Consider the following 23,637-nt stretch of genomic DNA (forward strand, 5'->3'; position numbering starts at 1 on the left):
GCACCAGGGAAGAGTGCCGGAGCGCTTTACTATACACGCGAGTGGGGGGAAACACCAGGAGCGAGGGGCTAGATGGAGGGCCTCACCTGAGCGCAGCCGGGAGCAAAAGTGGGGCGCAGAGGCGGCTTGCAGCGGGACTAGGTCCCCACTGGAGTGTGGATGTCGGGCAGCCAATCAGGGGCTGTGGGTGGGACGGAGACGGGGAGAAACAGGAAGGGGCTCGGGCACCATGGAAGAGCGCTGGAGCGCTTTACTATACACGCGAGTGGGGAGAAACACCAGGAGCGAGGGGCTAGATGGGGGGCCTCACCTGAGCGCAGCCGGGAGCAAAAGTGGCACGCAGAGGCGGCTCGCAGCGGGACTAGGTCCCCGCTGGAGTGTGGATGTCGGGCAGCCAATCAGGGGCTTGAATTCGGTGAGAATCTGGAGCACTCCTGAATTGGGGGAGGAGGGAGGGGGAGAACATGGAGGCTCAATCTCAAATCCTCATCTCTGAAAGAAGATGCTCGCTCCCATGGACGGTTCATATGTTATCGGCTTTAAACCTGCAGAGCCTGTGGCTCAACCCACTATCTACGTGCAGCAAATGCAAGGCTATGATATCCAAGGCAACAAAATAATTGACAAGGAGAAGGCTAGAGTGCTCCTGTAACTCACTAAACACTGGGCAGTTATATCTGCAGGTCAAACCAGTACCTGGATTTGAACCATATCTTGATATAATATCACTGTCTTTCGCTATTCGTGGAGTTTCGGTTGGGCACATTGAAAGTGCGGAAATTCATGAGTAGCTGGGGCGATTCCAATACTGTAATTTTCCGGGTTTGTAGTTACAGTGATGAAACAATTATACACTTCGTGTTCCGTCCACCCTGACCCCACCACTGTGAAAACACTGAGCAGAACTGGAAATTCTGGTAGACTGTCATTTCTACACACGTACATGTGACATAACTCATTCCCATGGCCACCATTTCCACTGAGCAATTACCGGGTGAAGAAAGTGCATTTTTGTTCCTGGTGGGAGACAGACATGGTATCAAGAGAGATGAGACAGACAACAGTTTCAAAGGACACTTTATTTAGATATCAAGATGGTGCAAGGCCTAACTTGCCCTATAACTAAGGTAGGGATTTCTCCTGCCTAAAGAAAACTAAGGGAAGTCTGTGTCTGTAGGTCCAAATCAAAGGTCTGTCTGTGTCAAAACCTATGCTTGCCCTCACATCTAGAAAAAACGTGGTGTGGGATTCTTTTTAGCCAACAAAACAGTGTTCAAAAGTAAAGGCTCAGCAGTTCTCAGCTTAAGTTCTCCTTGGGTTCGCTTCCCCAAGTTCAATACAGTTCCAATAGCTGCTTGTCTCACCAATGTTCTGGCAGATCTTGAGCCCCCCCCCCTCATTTGACCCCACCACCAAGTACAATCTAGCACAATTCAGACAAAAGGGAGGTCTCGAGGTTCCCTTCCCCAAGATTTCACTGTAGCACTTATACTGCTTTCGCTTGCTTAATGTTCACTTTAAGAAAACAGTAGGTCAACTTGACCCGTCTTCTAGCTTGCTTTAGCATTCAATTCACAGTTCTACGTGGTTTACTCAAAGGGTCTTTTGCTCGTCACCATTTAGGTCTCCTTGGCCTAGGCACAGTTGTCAGACTGCACGGTCCAACCATTACAGGTTGCGCAAAAACATGTTTTGGCACCTCACAGGATTTTCTCCTTTGGGTTTATGACTTCTCACACTTGTATTCTCTCTTTGGTTAGTGAAACACTCTTCGGCATCAGTCTTTTGCCTTGCCACAGACTTATGTTTCTTTTCTCACATTGGTTGTTAGCATACTCAAGTGATTGTTCAATTTTCCATATGCTTTAGTTTTGTTCACAATGTTGTTCACATACAGGCTGACATTCAATGTGTCAATTTAACTTCAAATGTTCGTTTGGTATTCAACATGATGTGTTCTTATTCAAATAGCACTTTCCATTCAGTTCAGAAGTCAATATAATATGATTTCATTCAAACTGCAGTTCCCATTCAGTCCGGTATTCAATATAGTTTGTATTCACTTGTATTCAGGGACCGTTACTTGCCTGCAGTCGCCTGTGAGCCATCCGGTCTTTCCATGTCCTCTGACACTCACCGGCTCTTCAAGTACCCCCCAACGGTGGTTCCCGCTGCTCCCGCTCACCTCTCTGTAGCCAGGAAGCAGACCACCTGGACTCTGCTCTCTCGCCAGGCACGTCTCTGCAGGTGCTCGGGTGGTCATTGCACCACATTGGACGCAGACCACATCCCCTCTGGGCCCAGCTCTCTCAGCTACTTCAGCTGAACCTGGGCTTCGGTATGGGCGGGGTTGACATACTTGCTGTTCGGCAGCTTGAGCTGGCTGCCTGCCAATTTGAAGGCTCCTGGACCTGCAGCCACTGTGTGACCCGCTCACTCCAGGTCCTGCAGGTCCTCCAGGATCGTTACCGGCGTTAACAACTCCCGGTCTCGTTCCACCACGGCAGTTTACATCTGACTCGCTCAGCATTTCTGCCTTTAAAAACTTGATCCCCATTAAGAGGCTTCAGGTGGGAGTCGTTGCCTTGTCTTGCCTGACCATAATGAACCCAATCAATGGGACATGCCTGGCCTTCAGTACTGCATGCCTTCAGAACCCTCTTCTTCATCCCAGTACTATTGTAGTGTTTGTCATAGGAAGTGTGCACTACTCCTAAGTGATTCTTCTCTTCTCAGTACTTGCAAAGTCTGTACAGGGAAACATAGGGCGTGAGTGGGTGTAGCCCATTAAGGCTGAAGGAAGGGAGGATAAATTAGTCTTCGGGAAGGGGGATACCATGTCACGCATTCCAACACCCTCTACCCAATCCCCAAGGACCCTCCACCTGTGTGATCCTCCCTTGTTGGTCTGCTCCCAGGGTCAGGATCCAAGAGCGATGGCCCTTCCCTGGCTAGCTGAATAGAAGATCCCTAGGGAATTGTTTTGCGAGTGCCTTCTGGTTTCTCATACTGGTGGTAATAGTCTTTTTAATAATTTAAATACTTTCACAGATTTTGCTTCTAAAACTCATATACCTCTACAAATCTGATCTGTTTATGATTTAAGAAACCTAATTTTTCTGTCAAACTCAAATAGACACCAAACTGAGAGGCGGAGTAGGAGGCAGAGTGACTGTGCAGGAGCCAGTCTTTCTACCATTGCGTTTCTTGCCTGTGGCTAACATTCGGCAGAGTGACTGTGACCGGGTGACTGGTGCACGGGCCACAACCAATGACACTTTTTCACTTGCTTACTGCAGCCAAGTGAGAGCCGGTTCAACCAACAATGGAGAAACAGGACTCTGAGCAGACAATGTGTATGGCAAGCGGTGGCTGGATGGCAAAATCAACCTGGCAGCTCTGAGGTGAGATCCAAGAGGGAAAACATGCCTTCAGCTTTGCCTTTGACTATACCATCTGTGCCCCATGCCCCCCTTTTTGCGTGGAGGTGAACATCTGCACCTCTACGGCAGGCTACATGCAGAGTACTGCAGCAGGAGTAAGAAAGCGGGAGGGGGCGCGGGCGAGTCAACACCAGTACCCCAAACATCCCCCTTGATTATTTTTGTTGACCCCAGCCTTGAGTCCAGTCCTGGAAATCACACACACAAGAGGCTGGCAGATGGGGTGCCTCTCTTGACCTGCAAGGAGTTTTCTAAAACAACGGAGTACTGGCTCAGCATAGAACTCGAGAGCACGCCGCTGGGTGGCCTTGCTGCAACAGAACCTCTAGAATGCCTGCCCAAGACTATGGACGAACCAGCAGGTGTTTTGTCAAGCACTCAGGCAGGGGACCTACCCACCACAAAAACCAGCATGGCGGGGTTGAACTGCTTACCAGCCGCCCTGGTTCCGGGTGATGTGGCGACAAAGTGGCCTCTTGGTGGGATGGAACACGATAAACGGGTTGAATTCCCAGGCAGCAATCTCTCCACCGGGGCCCTGGGTGGAGAACCCATTATTGTCCTAGCTGGGAATGCTCATTTGAAACACTGAGGATGCAGAAACTACCTGGGACAAGAGCAGCTGGAAGCCGTGGGGCTTGACCCACAATTACAAGCCTCGAAACACCTGTTTATAGGAACGTTATAAATGCCTCTAGTCCTTTCTCATATAGGAAGAGTCTGAATCTGGGACCAAGCACACCGGCAAACAAGATAAGGCTGACAGGGAAAATTCCTGATTACCTGTTGCTACAAAGCAGTTTAAGAGTCGAACATGGAGCTCTAACTCAGTCCCTGGCGACCCCTAACCATCAAGAAGCAGAACTAGGAGTCGAACACAGAGCTACTGGCTCACAGTGCCTGAAGAAAGACTGGCCGACGAGTGGGTCCGATGCTGGCCCAATTAGAGGCAACTCCCAGGGTCTGTTAAAAAGACCTAGACTAGAGCAGGTGGAAACCTTGTGGGAGGAGGAAAAAGCAACCTACCATCAATCCTCCACACAAACAGAGGGGCGGAAAAACCACTGGGGCAAATAGAGGGGAAAAACCCTCTCTTTCACCGATGCTCAAACAGAGGCATCCAAACCAGGGTCGTCAGGAGTGGGGGAAAGAAACTGTCCCTGAGAACTAGACTTCCTGACAATTGCAACCCTATCTTCCATAATGAATCCATTGACGAAGCTCTACGAGCAGATTGCGGACCAGTTGAGAGACCAAACAACCCTGTTCACCATGGTACACTCCAAAACTATATTTGTTGAAGGCTTTGTGACAGGGGTGCAGAAGAACATTGAAAATAGCATGGCGCAAGTTGCAGAACTTTTACACACCATCTTGGACCCGATCATCAAAGAGAAAGAGATGAGGAGAGGGTCAAGGCTACTTGATCCACTGGAGAACCAGTCTACGGACAATGTGTTCCACCCACTGAATCCAACTCTGGCAAAGAAATTGGATTTGCCAAAACAACTCCTTGAGGAGCCAAAACAGACAGATGCAATAATTGAACCAGCTGTAGATGTGCACATTTTAGATCCTGGTGGAACTCGGGGATTGTTACCCGTAGGCACACCGGAATTAACTATCCAGGATAGTGTGACTGAGAAAGCCTGCCTGGTGACCCAGATAACCCAGCCCTAGCCTACCAGCTCTGTACGACGACAAATAATTCGGACACGAATGAGAAAACGGCTACCAAGGACAGAAGTGCCTGCCCGGCAAATCAATCTGTGCCACTGCAGATGAAAATCTGCCCCATCTTTGCAAGAAAACATCTAGTGATAAAGCGAATGCAAATAACACAAACTACAGGCCCGGACAATGCCCCAACCCATAAAATAACAAGGTCAAATTTAAATCATGTGAGGTGTACCTTGTAGCAAAAACAAACATGAAAACTCCAGCAAAAACAAGGTCAAGTTCCAGTAAAACCATTTTTTTTTTTTTATTGACCTTTAGTTTGCAAAAAAAAGGACAAACTTTTTAGTCATTCTTATCCACTTCAGCTACGAGCTCAACTTTCACTGCGTTTCACGCTATTTCGAGGTCAACTTTCACTGCGTTTCATGCTATTTCTCATCAATTTAAAACATCAATAGAGATGATGTGGTAGGATCATATCCATGAAGTTCACAACTGTACAAGTCAGTTGGTTGTTGGTTCCTGAGATTAGGTAACTCCACCAATCTCCCATGTTCCCATTTTTTGGTGCATAACTCCCAAGGTGAAGTGAACGCTGAGCTACTATTTTGGGACATCTTATTATCAGATGTTTACTTGTTTCAATGCTTGTTGCACAAAAGCGACATTTGTCATTTTGCGTGTTTCCGTGTTTTCTTCTCCATAGAACCTCGTTGGTGGTATAGAGGTTTAGACGCAGTCTGAGGAACAGGTTCCTATGATATCGAGAGGGAAATTTGCTGAGGTATCTTGGTAGTTCGCCTATTTTTTGACACGAAGTTCCCAGATCAATTACCGATGATAGTTGACTACGTTTTTCTATGTTTGTTATCCAGTACCAGTTCCTAAATTTGACTTTCGCCACTTGTGGGATTTGCAGGACTAGAGACAAACTTAGATCCGCTGCTTTTAAGATTTTCAGTATTTTCTTCTCCCAAATATTTAGTAAGAATGCTGACAGATCTGTGCTTTTTTTATGTAGTATTTGATACGATTTCGCGGTTGGCGACATGCGCATTTTACGCAATACTAATATTGATTTCCACTGAATCATCGAATGTAATGAATCCAGGCCAAGTTCGTGTCTTACTGCTACCATAGATGTACTTTGTTTAAGTGACTTAGGATTCTGAATCAACGAATGCAAAAACAAGGAAGGGCCAACAAACTTTCAGCAGAGATCAATAGAACAATATTGAATACCCAAAGAACCCAACCTCCTAAGGCGCAGTGCACCCAGAGTGAAAAAAACAATGAAGATGGCGAAAGCTCAGTGGACCTGTCCACCTAATCTATATCAGATGAAGAAAGCCCTGAAGATAGTGACGAGGGGAGCATCATGGAAGACAACGAAGCACAACAGCAACCAGGAGGTGATGAGGGAGTTCGGAAACCAATCTGGGAGGAGAGGCCGTCAGGGCCGGCCTGGGTGGGCCCGAATAACAAGTCAACCACCCCAGGTTCAGGATCCAGCCAGATGACCGCCGCAACGAGGTCAAACTCGTGCGTCAGTTGGGGGAAAGATTATCTAATTTCTGGAGCAGACGCTCGGATTGATAGCAAACGAGGCAGTCTAGGCTCGACTATGAACACCGCTAGCCAGGACAGAGGGGTGTCTGAGAAGAGAAAGACCACAGTGTCTGATCCTCAAATAGGGAAACAGGCTATCTCTAAAAAAAGGGGCGACTGTACAACAGGCCCCACACAATGAAGAAAAACAAACGCCAAATGGCGGTCCTGTTAAAGTGTCATGGTCAACCGAGGCAAATGCTGTTGCGCAACAACCCCAGAGGGGGACAAATTCCGAGGAGGAGGCTATCAGATCGGACTGCAACACCATTCTAATTTCTCCCTTCAAACCCCCTTTGCCAAGACTGGCTACTACTTGAGAGGATGGAGCCGGCAGACGACAGGCTAATAATGAATAGGGCAAATGTGGTACAACTGTTTCACCACGTTCCAAGTCTGCGACTTCTCACTTCGGACGACCTGACTACAGTCGAGTTTTTCAATGAACTTTGCACAGACACGGTAGCTCTCTACCCTTCAACACCCTTTATTAGCCGCCTCTTGACAGAAGAAGCTTTTCATTTGAGGCTGCTGGGATTTGATTTGTTGGAATTTAATCCTCCACAAAGCCACCCACGTCTGGCAACTCACAATAAAAGGACGTCAGTCAGCAAGACTCGTACCAAGGGCGAGACTACGGGCAGGAGAACAGACGAACCGACAAACACATGGCGGGGGAAATCTGCGAGACTGAGAAGTACGTCTCGCGATTGGAATAGAAGGCGATACACACCCAGAGATCGAAATGACAAAGACTCAGCCTACAACAGATCAAGGCACCCGAGGTCTCAAGGTCTGATTTAAGAAGGGAAAATCACAACAGTTTGGCCACATCAAGGGATCACAAAGGAACCAATCTAAGAGACCACAAAGGGTCTGATGAAAACTGGAAGTGGCTTATGGGTCTCAAACTGACAAAATAAATATGCCATAACTGGATCAGGAGGCAGAGGTCTCCCCAGTGAGCTTGGCCAGTTGGAATACGAAGGGGTTTGTTATTTATTCTCTGGGGGCAACTAATCAATTGGCAACCATGATATCATATGCCTCCAAGAGACTTGGATAAGAGAAGATCCAATACTGGAGGGTTACGAGATATACCTAAACCCAGCAATCAAAAGTCTTAGGGGTAGACCATCATCAGGCCTATTAATGCTATCAAAGACTGCTTGGGGTTCAAACTCATAGAATTTTCTTCACCAAACCCCTATATCCAAGTACTGGTTGGTAAGATGACTCTGGGTGCACCACACCACGACAAGACAGTGATCCTTATGAACCTGTATTGGAATCCAGCTCGTACAGAGTGCGTGACATTTCCAGACCAAGTAGCTGACCAAATCGACGGCAAGCGTCTAAAGCAAAAGGCGCTTGGTTCATTCTCTGTGGGGACAAATTGTATTTGTTTTGATGCAAGAGGTGCGTTATGTGACATCGATCTGATCCAATCAACTGCAGCTGAAGCGAGAGGTCAGAATTGGCAGCAAATGATGGGCTTAAGAGACAATCTTGAATGGCAGCATTGAGGCAGACAAACCGGGAAAAGCGACGAGAACTGTCTCCAAACGGGGCCAGATCTTGGATTATATCTGCACGTGTACAAACATGGTAAAGCATGTGTGATCTCCGACAGTAATTCACAAGGAATCAAGCGACCACAACCTCGGCACTTTGTCTGTCACGAACGCCGGAATGTCATGTATGGAATTCTAGAAACAACACCAGGCAGAAATCGTCTTCGAATTCCCTCCCACAAGATTACTCAACTTGCATTGAGCCTGGGCGAGTGGACCACCAGCCTGAAATCTAAAGGTGCAGTGGCAAGAGTGGACTACACTGATCTATTCAATGCCTTTGAAGTGGAAAAAAAGCAAGGCCACACGACAAGTGTTCAAACATCGCCATGTATATGACCAGATAGTTGCTACCAGAAAAAAAGACCATATACCAGAAAATTCGACAGCTAAAAAGAGATCTACAAATCGGAGGCAGGGAGCAAATTCGGAAGCTGCCGTAGCAGTATAGAAACTGGCTGAGACAGTATAAGAAAACAATTCTTAGAAACAATGCTAAGGATATGCTAGAAAAAATTAGGTCCCGGAACAGTGCTGAAATATGGTCGATACTGAACCGGCAAGAAGGGTACCAGGTGGCATATCTGATGAACACCATACCAGTGACGACATGGACAGAATACTTTATGAAGTTCTCAGACAAGCAGGCCGTGGACCTTAGAGTATCGGCCGTGAATGAGCAAAAGTGGGTGGGATTTGATTTGGCCCCTGATTCTATCCTAGAAACCATCAAGAAATTAAGCAGCTCATGTGCACAGGGGCCGGACGGCCTCACACACAAGATGTTAAGAGAAAATCCTACCCAATGCACGGAATTCTTGTCTGTTATTTTGCCACATTGTAGAGACCAGGAAAATACCTTGGACATGGAAGAAATCAATAATTGTGCCCATTTTTAAAAAGGCTTGAGGTCTGACCCCACAATCTATCGGCTGATAGTGCTCCTGGAGGTGGCAGGCAAACTATTTGCCTCCCTACTGCTAAAAAATCTAGCATAGTGGGCAACAACATCTGCCCACAGGGATGAGAGGCAATCCGGATTCGCCAAGGGTATAGGGAATATCTTCATCATTAACATCTTCAAAGCAAGGGCAGAGAAAAACAACTAAAAAGGTTATACCTGGCCTTTGTGGACCTATCACAGGCATTTGATGCTATCGAGCGACCTGCCCTGTGGGTGAAAGTGGAGCGATGGGGTTTCCCTGGTAGCATAATGAACCCCATCAAAGACTTCTAAACAGAGATGACGCTGCAGGTAAGAGTCAACTCCATGGGCGCGCTCTCAAGACCTATATGCACAACTAAGGACTTGAAACAAGGCTGCCCTCTCGCGTAAGAATTGTTCAACCTCTTCATTTCGGACATCGATCAGGTCTTTGAAGAGACACAATGTTTTCCTCCCAAGCTGGGATCAGAAACAGTTGGTCGGCTCTTGTTCGCTGACGATATCGTTTTTGCTGATCAGACGCCAGTAGGCCTTCAGAGGCAACTTGATGCGCTGCAGGAATACATTTTGTTCAATGGGTTGCAGATCAACCCATCAAAAACAAGTATAAGGAAATTTGGTAACTCACTAACGAAGATTGGAAATATTGCACAGACTTGGCACCTCAGAGGGGAAAAGATACAAGAGGTCAAATTGTTAACCTACTTGGGTGTTTGTTTAAACACAAGTTCCTGTGATGCCCACAGAATCAGACTATTGAGAAATAAGGCGAAGAATCTAGAAGCTCAAGGTCAAACCTTCTTGAAAAGGGTCTGTGGGTTTTCCATTATACCGTTAGTCAGCTTTTATAGGATGAAAGTGATCCCTATATTGACGTATGGCTCAGAGACTTCCTTGAACTACGATGTCAAGATCTGGCAGATAATTGAAGGCCGATTTTGGAAAAGGGTGCTGGGCCTAACAAAGAGTGTCCCTGATCCAGGCTGTAAGGAAGGAAATCTGAGGGGAGGCTTCAAGACTCTTCAGAAAACCTTAACATCCAAGTGTGAGCATTCTCTACGAGAATGGGAAGAGGCTTGCAATATGGACTTTGTTGAAATTGGAGAAACTGTCAACACCTTGATACAAAATCCAGACAAAGTAAAGTTGAAATTGTATAGACGAGATTGGATCCAGACACACGACGAGAGGAGGTCCTTTAAATTGCTTGTTAAATCTTGGTGTGAGGAAAAAAAGCTGAATTGTTTGCCCAAGTACCTGCAGCTCTTCCCCAACTGGTATCTTAGAATGCAATTTGAGAATACCACTCAATTTGTTCCCGACAAGGGAAATCTTGAGACCATCTAAAGAGGGAGATGGTCAATTGGGATACCGTCTGTGTAAAGAAGCCAACACAATCGAAACTCTCTACCATATGGTCATGCTATGCCCGGCTGTGTCAGATCTAAGGGTACTTTTGTTGTCAGAGACAGTCAAGAAATATGGATATCGACCAAAAAAGGAATGGTGGGGAATGTTACTATCAGGAGAGCGTGTTTCAATCACGTTGACTTTTGTGAAACTGGTCCTCGCAATTTTTAAGAAGATACAAGACCCTGCATGTAACCAAGTAATGTGAAGTCTTGGTGGGAAGGACTCGTGTGGAGTGATCCTGAATTTTATAGATCAGATGACTTGGCTGAAAGGTTTAATTTGTTTTAACCATTAAACACCAATAAAGTAAAAAAAAATAAAAAAAATAAAAAAATAGACACCGAACTTCTAGTCAGTAAATCGTCATATTTCTCTGTCAGATGCTGATATTTGGGCAGTGTCGAGCAGGGACTTAATGATAAGGCAGCGTGAGGAGTCAATATGAAACTCTTGACACAAGTGAGTCAGGGTTTTGGTCAAAGACCTTAATTAAAATAAAAGCGGGTAGGGAAATGTCTCTCTGTGCCTGCTCTATAGGTGCCTTCCTACCTAAAACCAAAACTAAGGGGTGTCCAAAGTTCTATTCGGACCCTTACATTCTAATAAATTAACTCTAAGGTAATGTCTTTGGCATTGAGTTGTCTATGTGTTCAAAAGAAAATACTTAACTCCAAAACAAAAGTTGCTCGTTTCAGAGGGTGGCTTCCTTCCCCTGGATTTCGCTCCACTCTGATTTATGTTCAAGGGTATCAGTTCCTGATGAGAGAGAAGCACATTATCAGAATTGGTTTACCCCAGCCCTGACAGACCTTAAGAAATCAAAAGACCGGCAGAACGGTTTGGATATAAAACAAATCTGATACTAATAAGATTGCATGGAAGCTACAGGAAAAAATATATAAATCTAAAATCTGCGAAACAAAAAAACATGGTTATAATTAACGGATAAAAAAGGCAGAGAATGACAAAAAACTGAGATTTTTAGAAATTTGGAGAAACAGGAAGTACAATCGCAACAATTTGCTCCTGGAAGAGAGGATCATACTATAACTCAACAAGCCTTCTAATATGGTTTATCTTGCTTGTACCAAGATTGTTAACAAATTCGATATATAAGCGATCCTTGAGCAACCTAGGCTAGAAGAAAGTAATGAAATGAAATTTCAACTAAAACCTACCAGCACTGTTGATATGGAAAAGACCCTCCAAAAGATGCACCCTACTACTTGTCGTGGTGACATTCTGCCCTCCAAATTAATTCTAGGAAATATAAAGTCCTTTTCCCCTTTTCTTACAAGGTTTCTTAACTCTTTTCACAAATCTGTACCTGATGGTATTAAGGAAGTTGTGGTGACCCCATTAGTAAAAGGAAACCTGGCCTAAACCCCGAAGATGCATAAAATCTCAGGCAAATTACACATACCCAATTATTGTTAAAAAATGGGGATAAAATTGTGGATACACAACTTCAGGAATATTTAGTGGAGGCCAACATCCTTCACCCAAGATAGTCAGGGCTCCAGAGTAATTATGGGACCGAAAGTGCCCTTTTAGATTTACAAATACACAGATTAAATACTGTGGATAAAAGCAAGACAGGACTATTGATATTACTGGACCTGTCTGCTGCGTTTGACTTGTTGGACCATGAACGGTTATTGAAGACTCTGGCAATTACAGGCAACTGTTCTGGGTAGACTATTCAATGCATTAGCTCCTTTCTAAGCAAGAGAAGGTCAAGGGTGTGTTCAGGGGAGGCCTAAACATAATCAGCAGATATTCTCTCTGGGGTTCTGCAGGGAGCATGTTTATCACCTGCCCTTTTTAATATTTAGATTAGGCCGCTGTGTGACCAACTGGAACACATGGGGATTACATTTACGAATTATGCAGATGATATGCACTACGGATGGAACTAACCTGGGATTATGAGAAAGACTCCGGAAAATTGACAAACAGCTATAGAACTGTAGAGTGTTGGATGACAACAAACTGGCTATGCCTTAATAGTACAAAAATAGAACTTTTGGTCTACTGATCAATGCAGGCAGGGGCAAAACGCGGTGGAAAAATGTCATATACCGGTGTCTGACAAAGTAAAAACACAAGATGTTTTCTTGAAAGCCTCCCTTGGTGCTGAAGCTCATGTGTATGCTTTGGTAAAAATTTCCCGTTACTACATCAAAGTTCTAAGGCAGATTAAACCTTTGGTAACAGGCAAAAACTGTGAAAGACCTGTTCATTAATATGCTGAAATTAGATTATAGTAATGCCTTGCTTAGTGGCGCTAGCAAGAGCTGTATACAGAAACGCCAAGTAATGCAGAATGAGGCAATTAGGGTCATTAGGAATGTTGCAAGAAGAGATCGCATAACTAGTGCTAGGAAAGACCAACATTGGTTATCTGTAGAGTGGAAAATCAGATGGGATTCCCCACCCAGGAACCTGGCCTGGGACCCTTCTCATTTGGCATGGGGAAGGCAGGTGCTCTCTTATCCTGACCCTGGAGGTGGTGTACTACGGAAGATCCCATGGGGGTGGGGAATCAGATCAGGAAGACTGGGAGTAACCCCTTTTTGCCTTTCCCCATAATCCCACCCTTTTGATGGCCTTTTGCCATTTTAATGAAGTAGAGAAATGGAATCTTTCTCAAGTGGACTGCATGTCCCATAATCCCTCAGGGACTGGAGAAGAAGTTGGCTGAAGTGGCATGCAGATACCAAAGTCAGGCAGATAAGCCAAATAGCTTCTGCCCAAGTCAGGCAATTTGTTCCAAGTGCCTTTACCTGAAACCAATTAACCCACCTGAGGGGCATAAAATGCTGCAGCAGGGAGGAGCAGTAGAAAGGAGCAAGAGCTGGAAGGTCAGCAGAAAAGAAGGAGCAGAACATGAGACTGGGAGTTCAACAGGAAGTGTGACCACAGAAGGGACACCGGAGCAGAGAAGAGCAGATTTCACCTGCAGGCTCTGAGTTGGTCCTGTGCTCACAAGGCAAGTTTGGCTGTGGCAGCATTGGAAGAGGCTGGAAGACGCAGGCCGTCTTCACAGGTGTGCCTAATTGCTGTGGCTGCAGAGCTGAAGCTGTGCATCCACCCAAGGCCCGTGTGCAGAAGCAAGCCTGGGAAACAGTAGAGTGGAAGACTTTACTTTGAGGAGGCTGGATCGGAAACACCCGTACAACAAGGGGGTGTGGGTCCCAAGAGTGCCAGTGGCAGTAGAAGAAACCAAATTGGGAAGCAGAGGCACAGCGCAGTCACTGTGATTGTGAAGTCGGAAAAGAGAAGCCCTGTACTCCAAATCCACAGAAACACATTGATGGTAATTGTAGCCAGCTTAATTCACACTCATGTGTACTTCAAAGCGGGTAAAGGTTGTTCATTGAAGTGGAAAGTCTTACTAATAAGGGAAATTTAACATGCGTTTATGCTAACAATCTGAAGTGCTCGCGTGTAGTAAAAGCATCTCTTTTCCCCATTGTTAGAAGTAGCTGATTGCTGATCAGTCGCGTGGCACCTACTAACAAGGAGAAAGTTGCCAATAAACTTAACAATGCTGAATGGACTTTCCCGAAATGTTACACGCCCAAATTGATGTCTGAAGAGGTCACATAAGCAACAGTGTTTCCCCAATACCTTGGAAGCGTAAAGCTGACCAAAAGGTGAGAACGCACATCCTTTGAAGGGGCAGTTAAGGGTTAAAACGAAATTGCGTGTTCCCAATTTAGTTTTCATTAAGAGACTGACATCTTGTAAAATTCGGCACAGTAAAGTAGGAGTTGTAGAAGTGGCTGAAGCAGAACAGAGAACAGGTATTACCCAAGCAAACAGGCCCAACCCTGTTAAAGTGAATCCTGCTCATTTAAGAACTGCATACCATTACTTTAAAGTTGCTGAAGCTGTTAACCCAGAGTCCACTAGTGTAAGGGTGATAATGTAATCCATGGTTGAACGAGTGGCACTACAGCTTTGGAGTGACTACTGGAGCATAAGGAGGTGTGAGACAGGTATGGTATCAAAAGAGACACAGACTCAAAGGTGTTCATTTTAAAACCTTTATTTGCTAAAGTTCCTGTGTTGGTGTAATGCCTGACTGGCCCTAACTCCAAAGGGATGGTTCCCTTAACTGATGTTTCTAAAGGCCGTCAACGTTTAATAGTCCAAAATATAATTCTGTGTCTAAACCTATGCTTGCCCTCACTCTTTACAAATGTGATAGGAAGTCTTTAAAAAGGAAAATAGAGGTTCAACAGAAAATTGGAACCCAAAGTTGGTTTCAGGTTGTCTTCTCACCAAGTGTAGTTTGGCCAATGTCACAAAAAGGAGTTCAATCAAAAAGGGCTGTTCGCAAAACCTTCTCCACAGAGCCCATGCAGTGGTATCAAATTCCTTCAGTGTCTTTGGGTTCCTCTGGGTTCGTTTCCCCAAGCTTCAACTTATTCAAGTTCCTACCACCACAAAAGAAATATAACAATTCCTTTCTTTAAGCTTCTCAGCGTTCCCTTCGCTGAGCTTCAATCAAAACAACAGGTTAGGCCTCTAAGGGTTTACTTCCCTAAGCGCAGGCCTCTTTCAACTTGTCCAAGTTCAAAACACCACAAAAGAGTTATAACAGTTCTTTGTGAAGCTTCTTAGGGCTCCTTTCCCTGTGCTTCAATTCTTTCAATATTATGAAAACAATACGTTTCCAACTTGGTTGAGCCTCTCAGGGTTCCCTTCCCCAAGCTCAGGTCCCTTTCAGTTTCAAACACCGATTCCATTTGTCAGGATGTACCTTTGCTTCAGAACCCAGTTCTTGCACACACACTTCATTTGTTACTTGTGTGGTACAATCAGAGACTTTCGAAACCGCCTGTTTCTTTGCTGCTCCGAGGCATGACCACTCTGATCTGCAACCCCTCTCTTTATTTCTTACTCTTTTTTAAACTTTTCATCTTCAGGTGTTTCCAGCACCCCTTCTTGATTTCCTTGGTTGATTGCCTGTGCAAACTTGCACCTTCCCTTTTCTGTACCTTTTGTTTCACCATGCACTTTCCTTTTACTTTCTCGTGCTTCTTCTGCACGACTAACGCATTGTCCTTTCCGTACCACATACGTTTTGCATTTCTCTTCACCTTACACGCTTTAAACTCTTCACATGCCTTTCCTTTCGCTTTCCCTTGTTCTGTGCCGCTAGCGCTACTTCCTTTCTTCTATTAATTTTCTTCTGCTCATTTCTTATACTTTGTCCTTTGCACACTTGCAAACTTGCAAACTTTTCCGCTACGTGCCCCTTTAAAATTGTGTCTTTCTCCCGCTCCGCTTCAGTCAAACGCACACTGCCGAGTTACTCTCTCTCACTTACAAGGGAAGTGTTGCGCTGCCCAGCGGTTCCACTGGATACACAGGGTTGAGGTCAGGGTCTCACCGCCTGACCCTCAGACAACATTGGGACCAGCACAAGTACCAAGGGAACAAATATTTTCCGAAATGCCCCCAGCAAGATACAGGCGTCCTTCCTCCGGCTCCTTGGTGCACGTCGCCCTAGCCACGCTGCAGCCCCTCACAAACACTGGGCAAGCGTCTCAGGCTGGAGGAGAACAGCGCGCTGTTTCTCCTGCTGCTCTCCGCGCCCTGGCTTCTCGGGTCTTGACAGCAACCCCAAGCTCGCCCACTTACTAGTGTGTAGCCACACCTTATATAGTGAAAAAAAATAGCAGTCAAGCGGAGTCAGGTGTGAGCGATCATTATTAAATGTCTGACTCTAAGTAGGACAGTTGGTGGCTTCTCTAGAGTAGATTTCCCTTGCTTTCTCCATGTTCTCCCTATGGGTAATCTTTATTGCTCCTAGTTGCCTCTGTCGTTCCAGTGTTAGTTGGAAATGGGGAGGGGGAGTTAACATGAAGTTGGGGTTTGGATAGGTTTATTGAAATATTAGGGGATCGACAAGGGAATCCTCTAGCTTTGTTTTTATAGAATGGGATGGCTTCCCCTTTTGGTAGAATATTCCATATCCCTGCTGTTCTGTTATCCAAGTATGTGTCTCGACAGTATTCCCTGTATTATAGATTGGCAAAAGAAAAATGGATATTAGTATCAACGTCCTGTCTCTATCTTATTTGTTTTTTTTGCCTTCTGCCCTTGGGGCACTTGCCTCTTTCCTTCTTCCCCCTTGGGTCTTGGGTGACGGGATCGAAATTAGGGAAAATGAGACCTGGGTTTGGGTGACAGGAATCACTGTATCCCATGAAGGCATCCGAGATTTCCTCCTTTACCGCCGCATCACAATATTGCATCTCTCCCAGGGTATTCCCATGAGAACAACCCCAGACTCTCCTACCCAGGTGATCCTCCCTGGCTTGTTCACCCCCACGGTTGGGATCCAAGAGCAATGACCCTCCCCATGTCACCTGACTAGAGGACACTTGGGTCTTAATGGGAGAGTACGCTTTCCTGCCAGGGCTTGTTGCTAAGAACACACTTGCAATTTGCATTCAGCTGTTATACTCTCCTGCCAGGGATTTTCTCGTGTGTACTTCTGTGTCTCTCAATGTTCCTGATATACTCTCCTGCCAGGACTTTTCCCATATGTATTCTATGCACGCCCACAAACTTGGTTGTCTTTTATACTTGCTTCAACTTCCTTAACTTGCCTGGTGCACTATCCTGCCAGGCCTACTCACATAGATGAAATACAAACATTCACAAATTTGATAGCTCCTTTTGCATACTTCGTTATGCCTTCTTATAAGTATTGCCCTTGCTCGTTCTTTCTCATTTAGTTTATGTTGCTTGTACTCCCAGAGGTCACTGTGTGTCTTGGGTGGATTCGCAGGCTTTGGCTGGAGCATGTCTGTTCTTCTGCTGCAAGCCAGTGGTGGTTGTGCAGCTTTCTAAATACTCTCGTTGCCTGTGTACTGTTTCACGGTTTCCCGCGCTCTCGCCTTTTGGTTCCACAGTTCCCCAGGCTTTGGTTCGCTGGAGGCTGTCTTGTAGTACCGGTGTTCGCCAAGAAGCTCTCCACCTGCTTCTGGCCTCCTTGCAGCGCTTGCTTCCCTTCCCCCTTTTTGGAAAACCTCTTCTCTCCACAGAGACCATTCCAGCCGTTCTGACTCTTGGTCCGCGCATCTAGAGAGGTTGCATTTCACCAGCCAGCGAGGTTGACTCTTCCTCATCTGTTTCGCTGGTTTAAATCTCCCAGTTTCGGGTTATATTTTCCAAACACTAGAGCGCAGTGTGTGCTTTGGGCTCTCGGTAATCCTCATTACTCGGTGTATCTTTCGTGTCCCAGTAGTCTTGGCTTTATGGGACTGGTAGTTTGGTTTCGACAATTTAGATTTAAAGTCTGGCAGAGTGTTTCTAATGGTGTTAAAAGGCCCATCCACATTTGATGAATGTACAGAGTCAAAGAGAATATCCTCAGTGTCTTTCCTAGGTGGGTGAGGGGAGATATGACAACAAGCCCTCAATGCATGGGGAATGGCTGGGGTATTCTCAAAGGAAACGGGGGGATGCCATGTATCATCCGATGAAGTCATGACACCCTCCTTAGGGCTGCCTCCCCCATGTGATCCTCCCTCATATAGCCACCCCCAGGGTCAGGTAGCGGGTGGCAGTCCCTGGCCACATGGGGAGAGGCTCTGGAAGAGAAGTGATGACTCCATGGGATTCATCATAGCTGTTAGAACCACACTTACGTGTGTTTGAAAAGATAGGTGGAAAGACTGGAGTAAGCAGTTGCAGAGAAACCAAACACACATTTTGAGTAGGAAAAGAATACTGCTTCTGCAATTTGAAGAACCTACCAAAATCCTTATGTAATCTAGGCAACAGTGTTGCATTAACTCTTCAATGTTATATCAAGTAAAAACTCATACAAAAAGACACAGCAGTTAGGACTATGTATAATATTACATTACATAGTATTACATAGCCACAATATTGTGACAAGAAGTACTTACCAGAAGGAATGAAAACAATGTTAATTCCAAATATTGTGTGAGTCAGCCAAGTGTACAACCCATAGAAAGCTGCCATTTTGAGGGAAGCATCAAACACGCCCCTACAATCAACAAATATTTGAGAGTATGATTAGCATAAAAGGAACACAATGACCTCCAAGCACATTTTAGTATTGCTATTTCAGGATCTAGGAAGTAGTAAAATACAGATGTGTGCTGCTTTTGAACACTAAAAAACAGTTACTTTTAATGCAAGTACTATACACAGCAAACCCTGCATACTCAATTGATTATTTAAAAACACTTAATCAAGCCAGAAGATACAGAGCTTTCAGGAAAGCAGCTATTAAAGCAGTGACGTGACTCTCAACAGCACATGACCATTCTTTTAAGTCATGCCGGGTCCACATTGGTTTCACAACATTTTGTTTACCAATGATAGACTAAAACGATATCATTAAAGCACAATGTGTATGAAGTATGAACAACAAAAAAAGCATTTCTCTCGTTGCCACTTTGGTCTTACTGGCCTCATTGTTTTTGCTATAAGAAACCCCAAATCATCAGTTTTGAACTATGTCATGTACTATATGGCATACTATACTTACCATAATCTTATTTTTGATGCTTGTATCTGCTTAGATTCACATGCTTGCATAGGCAGACATCTAGTGGTAGGTGCAAAATATTGCATGACATTTTTTAAGATGAAAAAGGGGTGTCAACTGGGTGTGTTTGTAATACTATCCCTAGTGTGACGTGAACTGTACCCATGGTCCTTCAAGCGTCCAGCCCCTCAGATTGTTATGTTTCTGACAAGAGGGAGCATGACATATGCGTGAGAACAGAGCTGGAAGGAAAGAAAGGCGTATGATGTCTATGTGCCTTCAACTCCAAGAGAGAAGGAAGGGTGGGTGCACGTGAACCTAAGCAGATACAAGCAACAGAAATGCAATTATGTTAAGCAATGTATGCCTTCTGAGGCATGTGGGTCTGCTTAGAATGACATGCTTGCATAGACTAGCGAGCAGTACCTGTAGAAGGTAGTGGGATGTTTGAAGGTACCACAGCATAAAAATGTCTTAACACTGCTCGTCTCACTTGAGAATCTTGTATCAAGACAATCATGGTGTGCGACGGTGTGAATGGAACTCCAAGTAGCTGTTCTGCAAATGGCATCTAATGGAACATTTGCGATAAAAGCTAAAGCAGCACCTGTGCCACGAGTTGAATGTGCCCTGGCATGAAAAGTAGAGTTCTCTTGCATAGGGAATAAAACATTTGAATGCATTTGACTATCTATTTTGAAATGGCTGTCTTAGAGACAGGATCCCCTTGTCTTCCTGTAGCAATGGAAAGAAAGAACTGATCAGTTTTCCTTAATGGCTTTGTTTTGTCTAGGTAATACATTACAGCCCCCCCTAACATTGATAACGAAAGAAAGCTGGACTGTGTGATACGGGCGGTTGACAAGAGAGACAGACTCAGAAAGTAAGATTTCAAAACCTTTATTTAAAGTCTCAGGGTTGGTGCAGTACCTAACTAGCCATAGCTCTAAAGGGATGTTTCCCTGAAATGATGCTTCTAAGGGCCGTTGGTGTCTGGAAGTCCACATAAAAAGTCTGTCCGTGTCAAAACCTATGCTTGCCCTCACTCTATACAAAAATGTGTTGGGGGATCTTTTGTCAAAAATGAAAAGTAGTGGTTCAACAGAAAAATGAGGAAAACAGAGTTGGTTTCCGGTGGCTTTTTTGCCAGGTGTGGTTTTAAGCTTAGCAAAATGAGTTCATTCAAACAGGGATGCTTGCAAGTCCTTCGCTACAGGGTCCTTGCAATGAACTCCAATACCTTTGGTGTCTTTCAGTTCCTTGGGGATCCTTTCCCCAAGCTTCAGTCTCTTCAGTACTATAAAACAAATGAGTACCTTTCCAACTTAGCTGGGCCTCTTAGAGTTCCCATCCAGCTTTCAAACGCAGTCAATTTTTATCAAGATGTACTTTGATTTCGTAGGGAAGCCTCTCAAGGTTCTCTACCCTAAGCACAGACTTCTTCCACACAAACAAAATATATTATGTATCAGGATGCCGTTTTCTTTTTTAAATAGGCCTCTTAGGGTTCTCTTTCCCCAAGCACAAGCCTCTTCCAAATTTAAACCCCAAACAAATTATATCTAAGTTCCTCTTTAGGTTTCTCAGGGTGCCTTTCTCCAAGTTTAGGCCCCTCTAATTCAAAACACAAAAGTCAGCTGATCAGGATGTGCCCATTTCTTGTTTACAGCTTTTTCTCTCACACAGTTTTCCCCTGGGTAGAATCAGAGGCAACGCCAGGCTCTTTGCTTTTCCTCAGCGCGACCACTCTGACTCTTTGCCCCTCTCTGTGTTTCTTACTTGCACTTTCCTTGGGCCCTTTTATCCTCAGGCCTTTCTTTGCGCACACTTGTATTGCCTTTTACTGCTTTCACTTTGGGGTGCACACTTGCACTGTTCTTTTCCTTCACCTCCGTCTTTGGCTGTGCCCCCTGGCTCTTCTTTTCCTTTGCCCTGCGTCCTTGCACCTTTAATATTGTCCCTTTCCTTCTCCATGCTCACTTGCACCTTTATCTACTTTGCTTTAGGGCCAATTGCCTCTCTTGACTTTCTCTTGTGCCCTTGCACTCTGCTTTTCACTTTGCTTCTGTCTGTTCTTAACTTGGCGTTTGGCCTGCTTGCCCTTTCTTTTAAATCTGTTTTCTTTCTGTACTCTTATTTCTGTTCCGCGCTCGTGCACCACTTACTTGGTTTCTACTTTGTTTCTTGCTTTCTGCTTCGTGCCGTTTTCCCAATCTTACCTTTTCTTTTCCCCTTTCCCGTGCCAGCCATCCGCACGCTCCTGAGTTTCTCTCTCTCTGACATGCAAAACTCACTGGGTAGCATTGCGCTGACGAGCGGTCTCTCTAGGACGCTTTGGGTCGAGGTCGGGGTCCACCTGCCCCTCAAACACTCTTGGGCCTGGCACATGTCCCAAGGGAACGAGCACTCGCACAGGCTCTGCCAGCAGGGTCCCAGCTGCGTTGCTTCGGCTCACAGGAGACACGGCTTCCAGACACGCTGAAGCCCTCCTCAAACACTGGGCCAGAGTAGCAGCACGCCACTCTCCTCCGGATCCTCCTTCCTGCAGCTCCCAGCTTTGTGGCTTCTCTGGTCCCAAATGCATCTCCAGCTCGCTCATCCACCTGTGTTGAACCACACCTTTTGTAGTGAAAAAAGACAGTCAAGTGAAGCCAGGTGTAAATGGTCACTATTAACTTCCTGACTGTTAGTGGGACAACTCAAGTTCTTTCTAGGATAGGTTGCCCTTACTTTCCCCATGTTATTCATGTGCATAATCTGTACTAATCATAGCTGCCTCTTCCTTGTCTAGTATTTGTGAAAAATGGGGAGGGGAGATGGGGTGCGATTGGGGATAATCTTTATGGGTGTAAAATCCCAGGATGACTGACAGAGGAAAGAGGGGAATTCCCTGGACATGTTTTTATACCACTGGGGTGATTCCCTTCTTATTAGGTTCTCTCTCACTCCTGGCCCTCTGCCATAAAGGTACTGATCTTGACGGCCTCATCAGGTCTGAAATGTGGGAGATGAATAGGTGTGAGGTTTAAAGCCATATTGTTTTTTCCTCTGACCTACTTCCCTACCTGCTTTCGTTCTAACCCAGTATTCCCGCCCCTCACTTGGATCAGGGACAACAGGGCCTGCATATGCCATAAAGGCTTCAGTGACGTCTTCCTTCTTGCCTAATACTGCGTCTCACCTGGGGTATTTCCATGATCACAACCCCAGACTCCACAACCCAGGTGATCCTCCCTCGCTCACCCACCCCCAGGGTTGGGACCCTAAAAGCGATGGCCCTTCCCTGGCCACCTGAATAGAGGATTCTCTGGGTCTACATGAGAGAATACCCCCTAGGTTTCTCACAACTGATTGAACATGGAATTTTGAGATACATTTTGGAGAAAAATGTGGATGTGTTCTTAAAACCACTTTGTCTTTATGAATAACAACTAAAGTATCTGAGAGGGCTTGTAAATTCACCAACCCTTATTGTAGATTCAATGGCTATGAGAAATGCAGTCTTGTAAGTGAGATGTTTAAGACTGGTTTTATGCTTTGGCTCAAAAGGGCTTGCCGAGTGTAATGTTAAGTTCAAGCTGTGACCCCATGGCAACAGGGATGCCGCCATTGATCACCACTGCGCGCCTGCTCGTCTTCAGGCCCGCCCCCTCTGAAATGTGTCACCAAAGCTAGCCCCAGGCTGCCTGCTCGTAGCTGCCCAGGGCTTTCTTCACCTGGGCTGCCACAACGAGGAAGCCCAGGATTATCGGCATCCGCTCTTCACACAGGCTGCCCTGCTGACTTCCAGGCCACCTGACATACACGACCGGGAGGACCTTTAGAAAAGGCCCACCTCCCTGGCCATAAGGTGGGCAGACTTGGGGTCATGGCCAGGCTGCCCGTTTTAGGTCACACCCTTCATGTGGCTCAGACTGGGCGGTCCATCTTTAAATCTTTAACACAGGTAGCCCCCCCGCATACTGCCTGGGCCCTTGGATAATTCTGGGCCTTGCCGGGAGACAACAGTCACGGCCCAGAGGTGGCTGAGCTGTCCCTGTCAAGAGGTTCAGCCCCATGGCTCACTCTCTGGGGGCTCGTCAGATGCGTTCCCGTAAGCCTCATCATGGAGCCATGTGCAGAGTGGAACGAGTATGCCCTGGTGTCAGGGTGAAGGTGTCGCCACACATCTCGGAGGCCCAGAGCTGAGAGAAATTTGGCCAGATTAGTGGAGGCGCTCGGGTTGCGGTCTCTAATGTGAGTGCGGTCCCTACTGTTGCACAAAACATCATTAAAATCGCCCCCCAACACCCACATGTCGGGTTGGTGTTTTGCCATGAGGATAACGAGGTCTTTTAATAACTCCTCTGCGAGCCCTGGCGGAGAGTACCCTGATGCTATGGCCAAGGTTTCTCCCCCTAGTGTTCCAATTGCTACCCACATACGACC

General features: G+C 45.8%; 1 protein-coding gene across 4 annotated transcripts in view; it reads right to left on the reverse strand.

Annotated features, from left to right (window-relative positions):
* The window catches only part of TMEM245 (transmembrane protein 245), a 956,632-nt gene that overhangs the window by 163,283 nt on the left and 769,712 nt on the right, over positions 1-23,637 (reverse strand). For all 4 annotated transcript variants that reach the window (XM_069620553.1, XM_069620551.1, XM_069620552.1 and 1 more), the window contains one exon: positions 18,602-18,702. In XM_069620553.1, the coding sequence (XP_069476654.1) occupies positions 18,602-18,702 (101 nt within the window). The remainder of the gene's footprint in view (positions 1-18,601; positions 18,703-23,637) is intronic.

This window comes from Ambystoma mexicanum, chromosome 5q (genome assembly GCF_040938575.1).
Source record: "Ambystoma mexicanum isolate Mex_15411 chromosome 5q, UKY_AmexF1_1, whole genome shotgun sequence".
NCBI lineage: Eukaryota > Metazoa > Chordata > Amphibia > Caudata > Ambystomatidae > Ambystoma > Ambystoma mexicanum.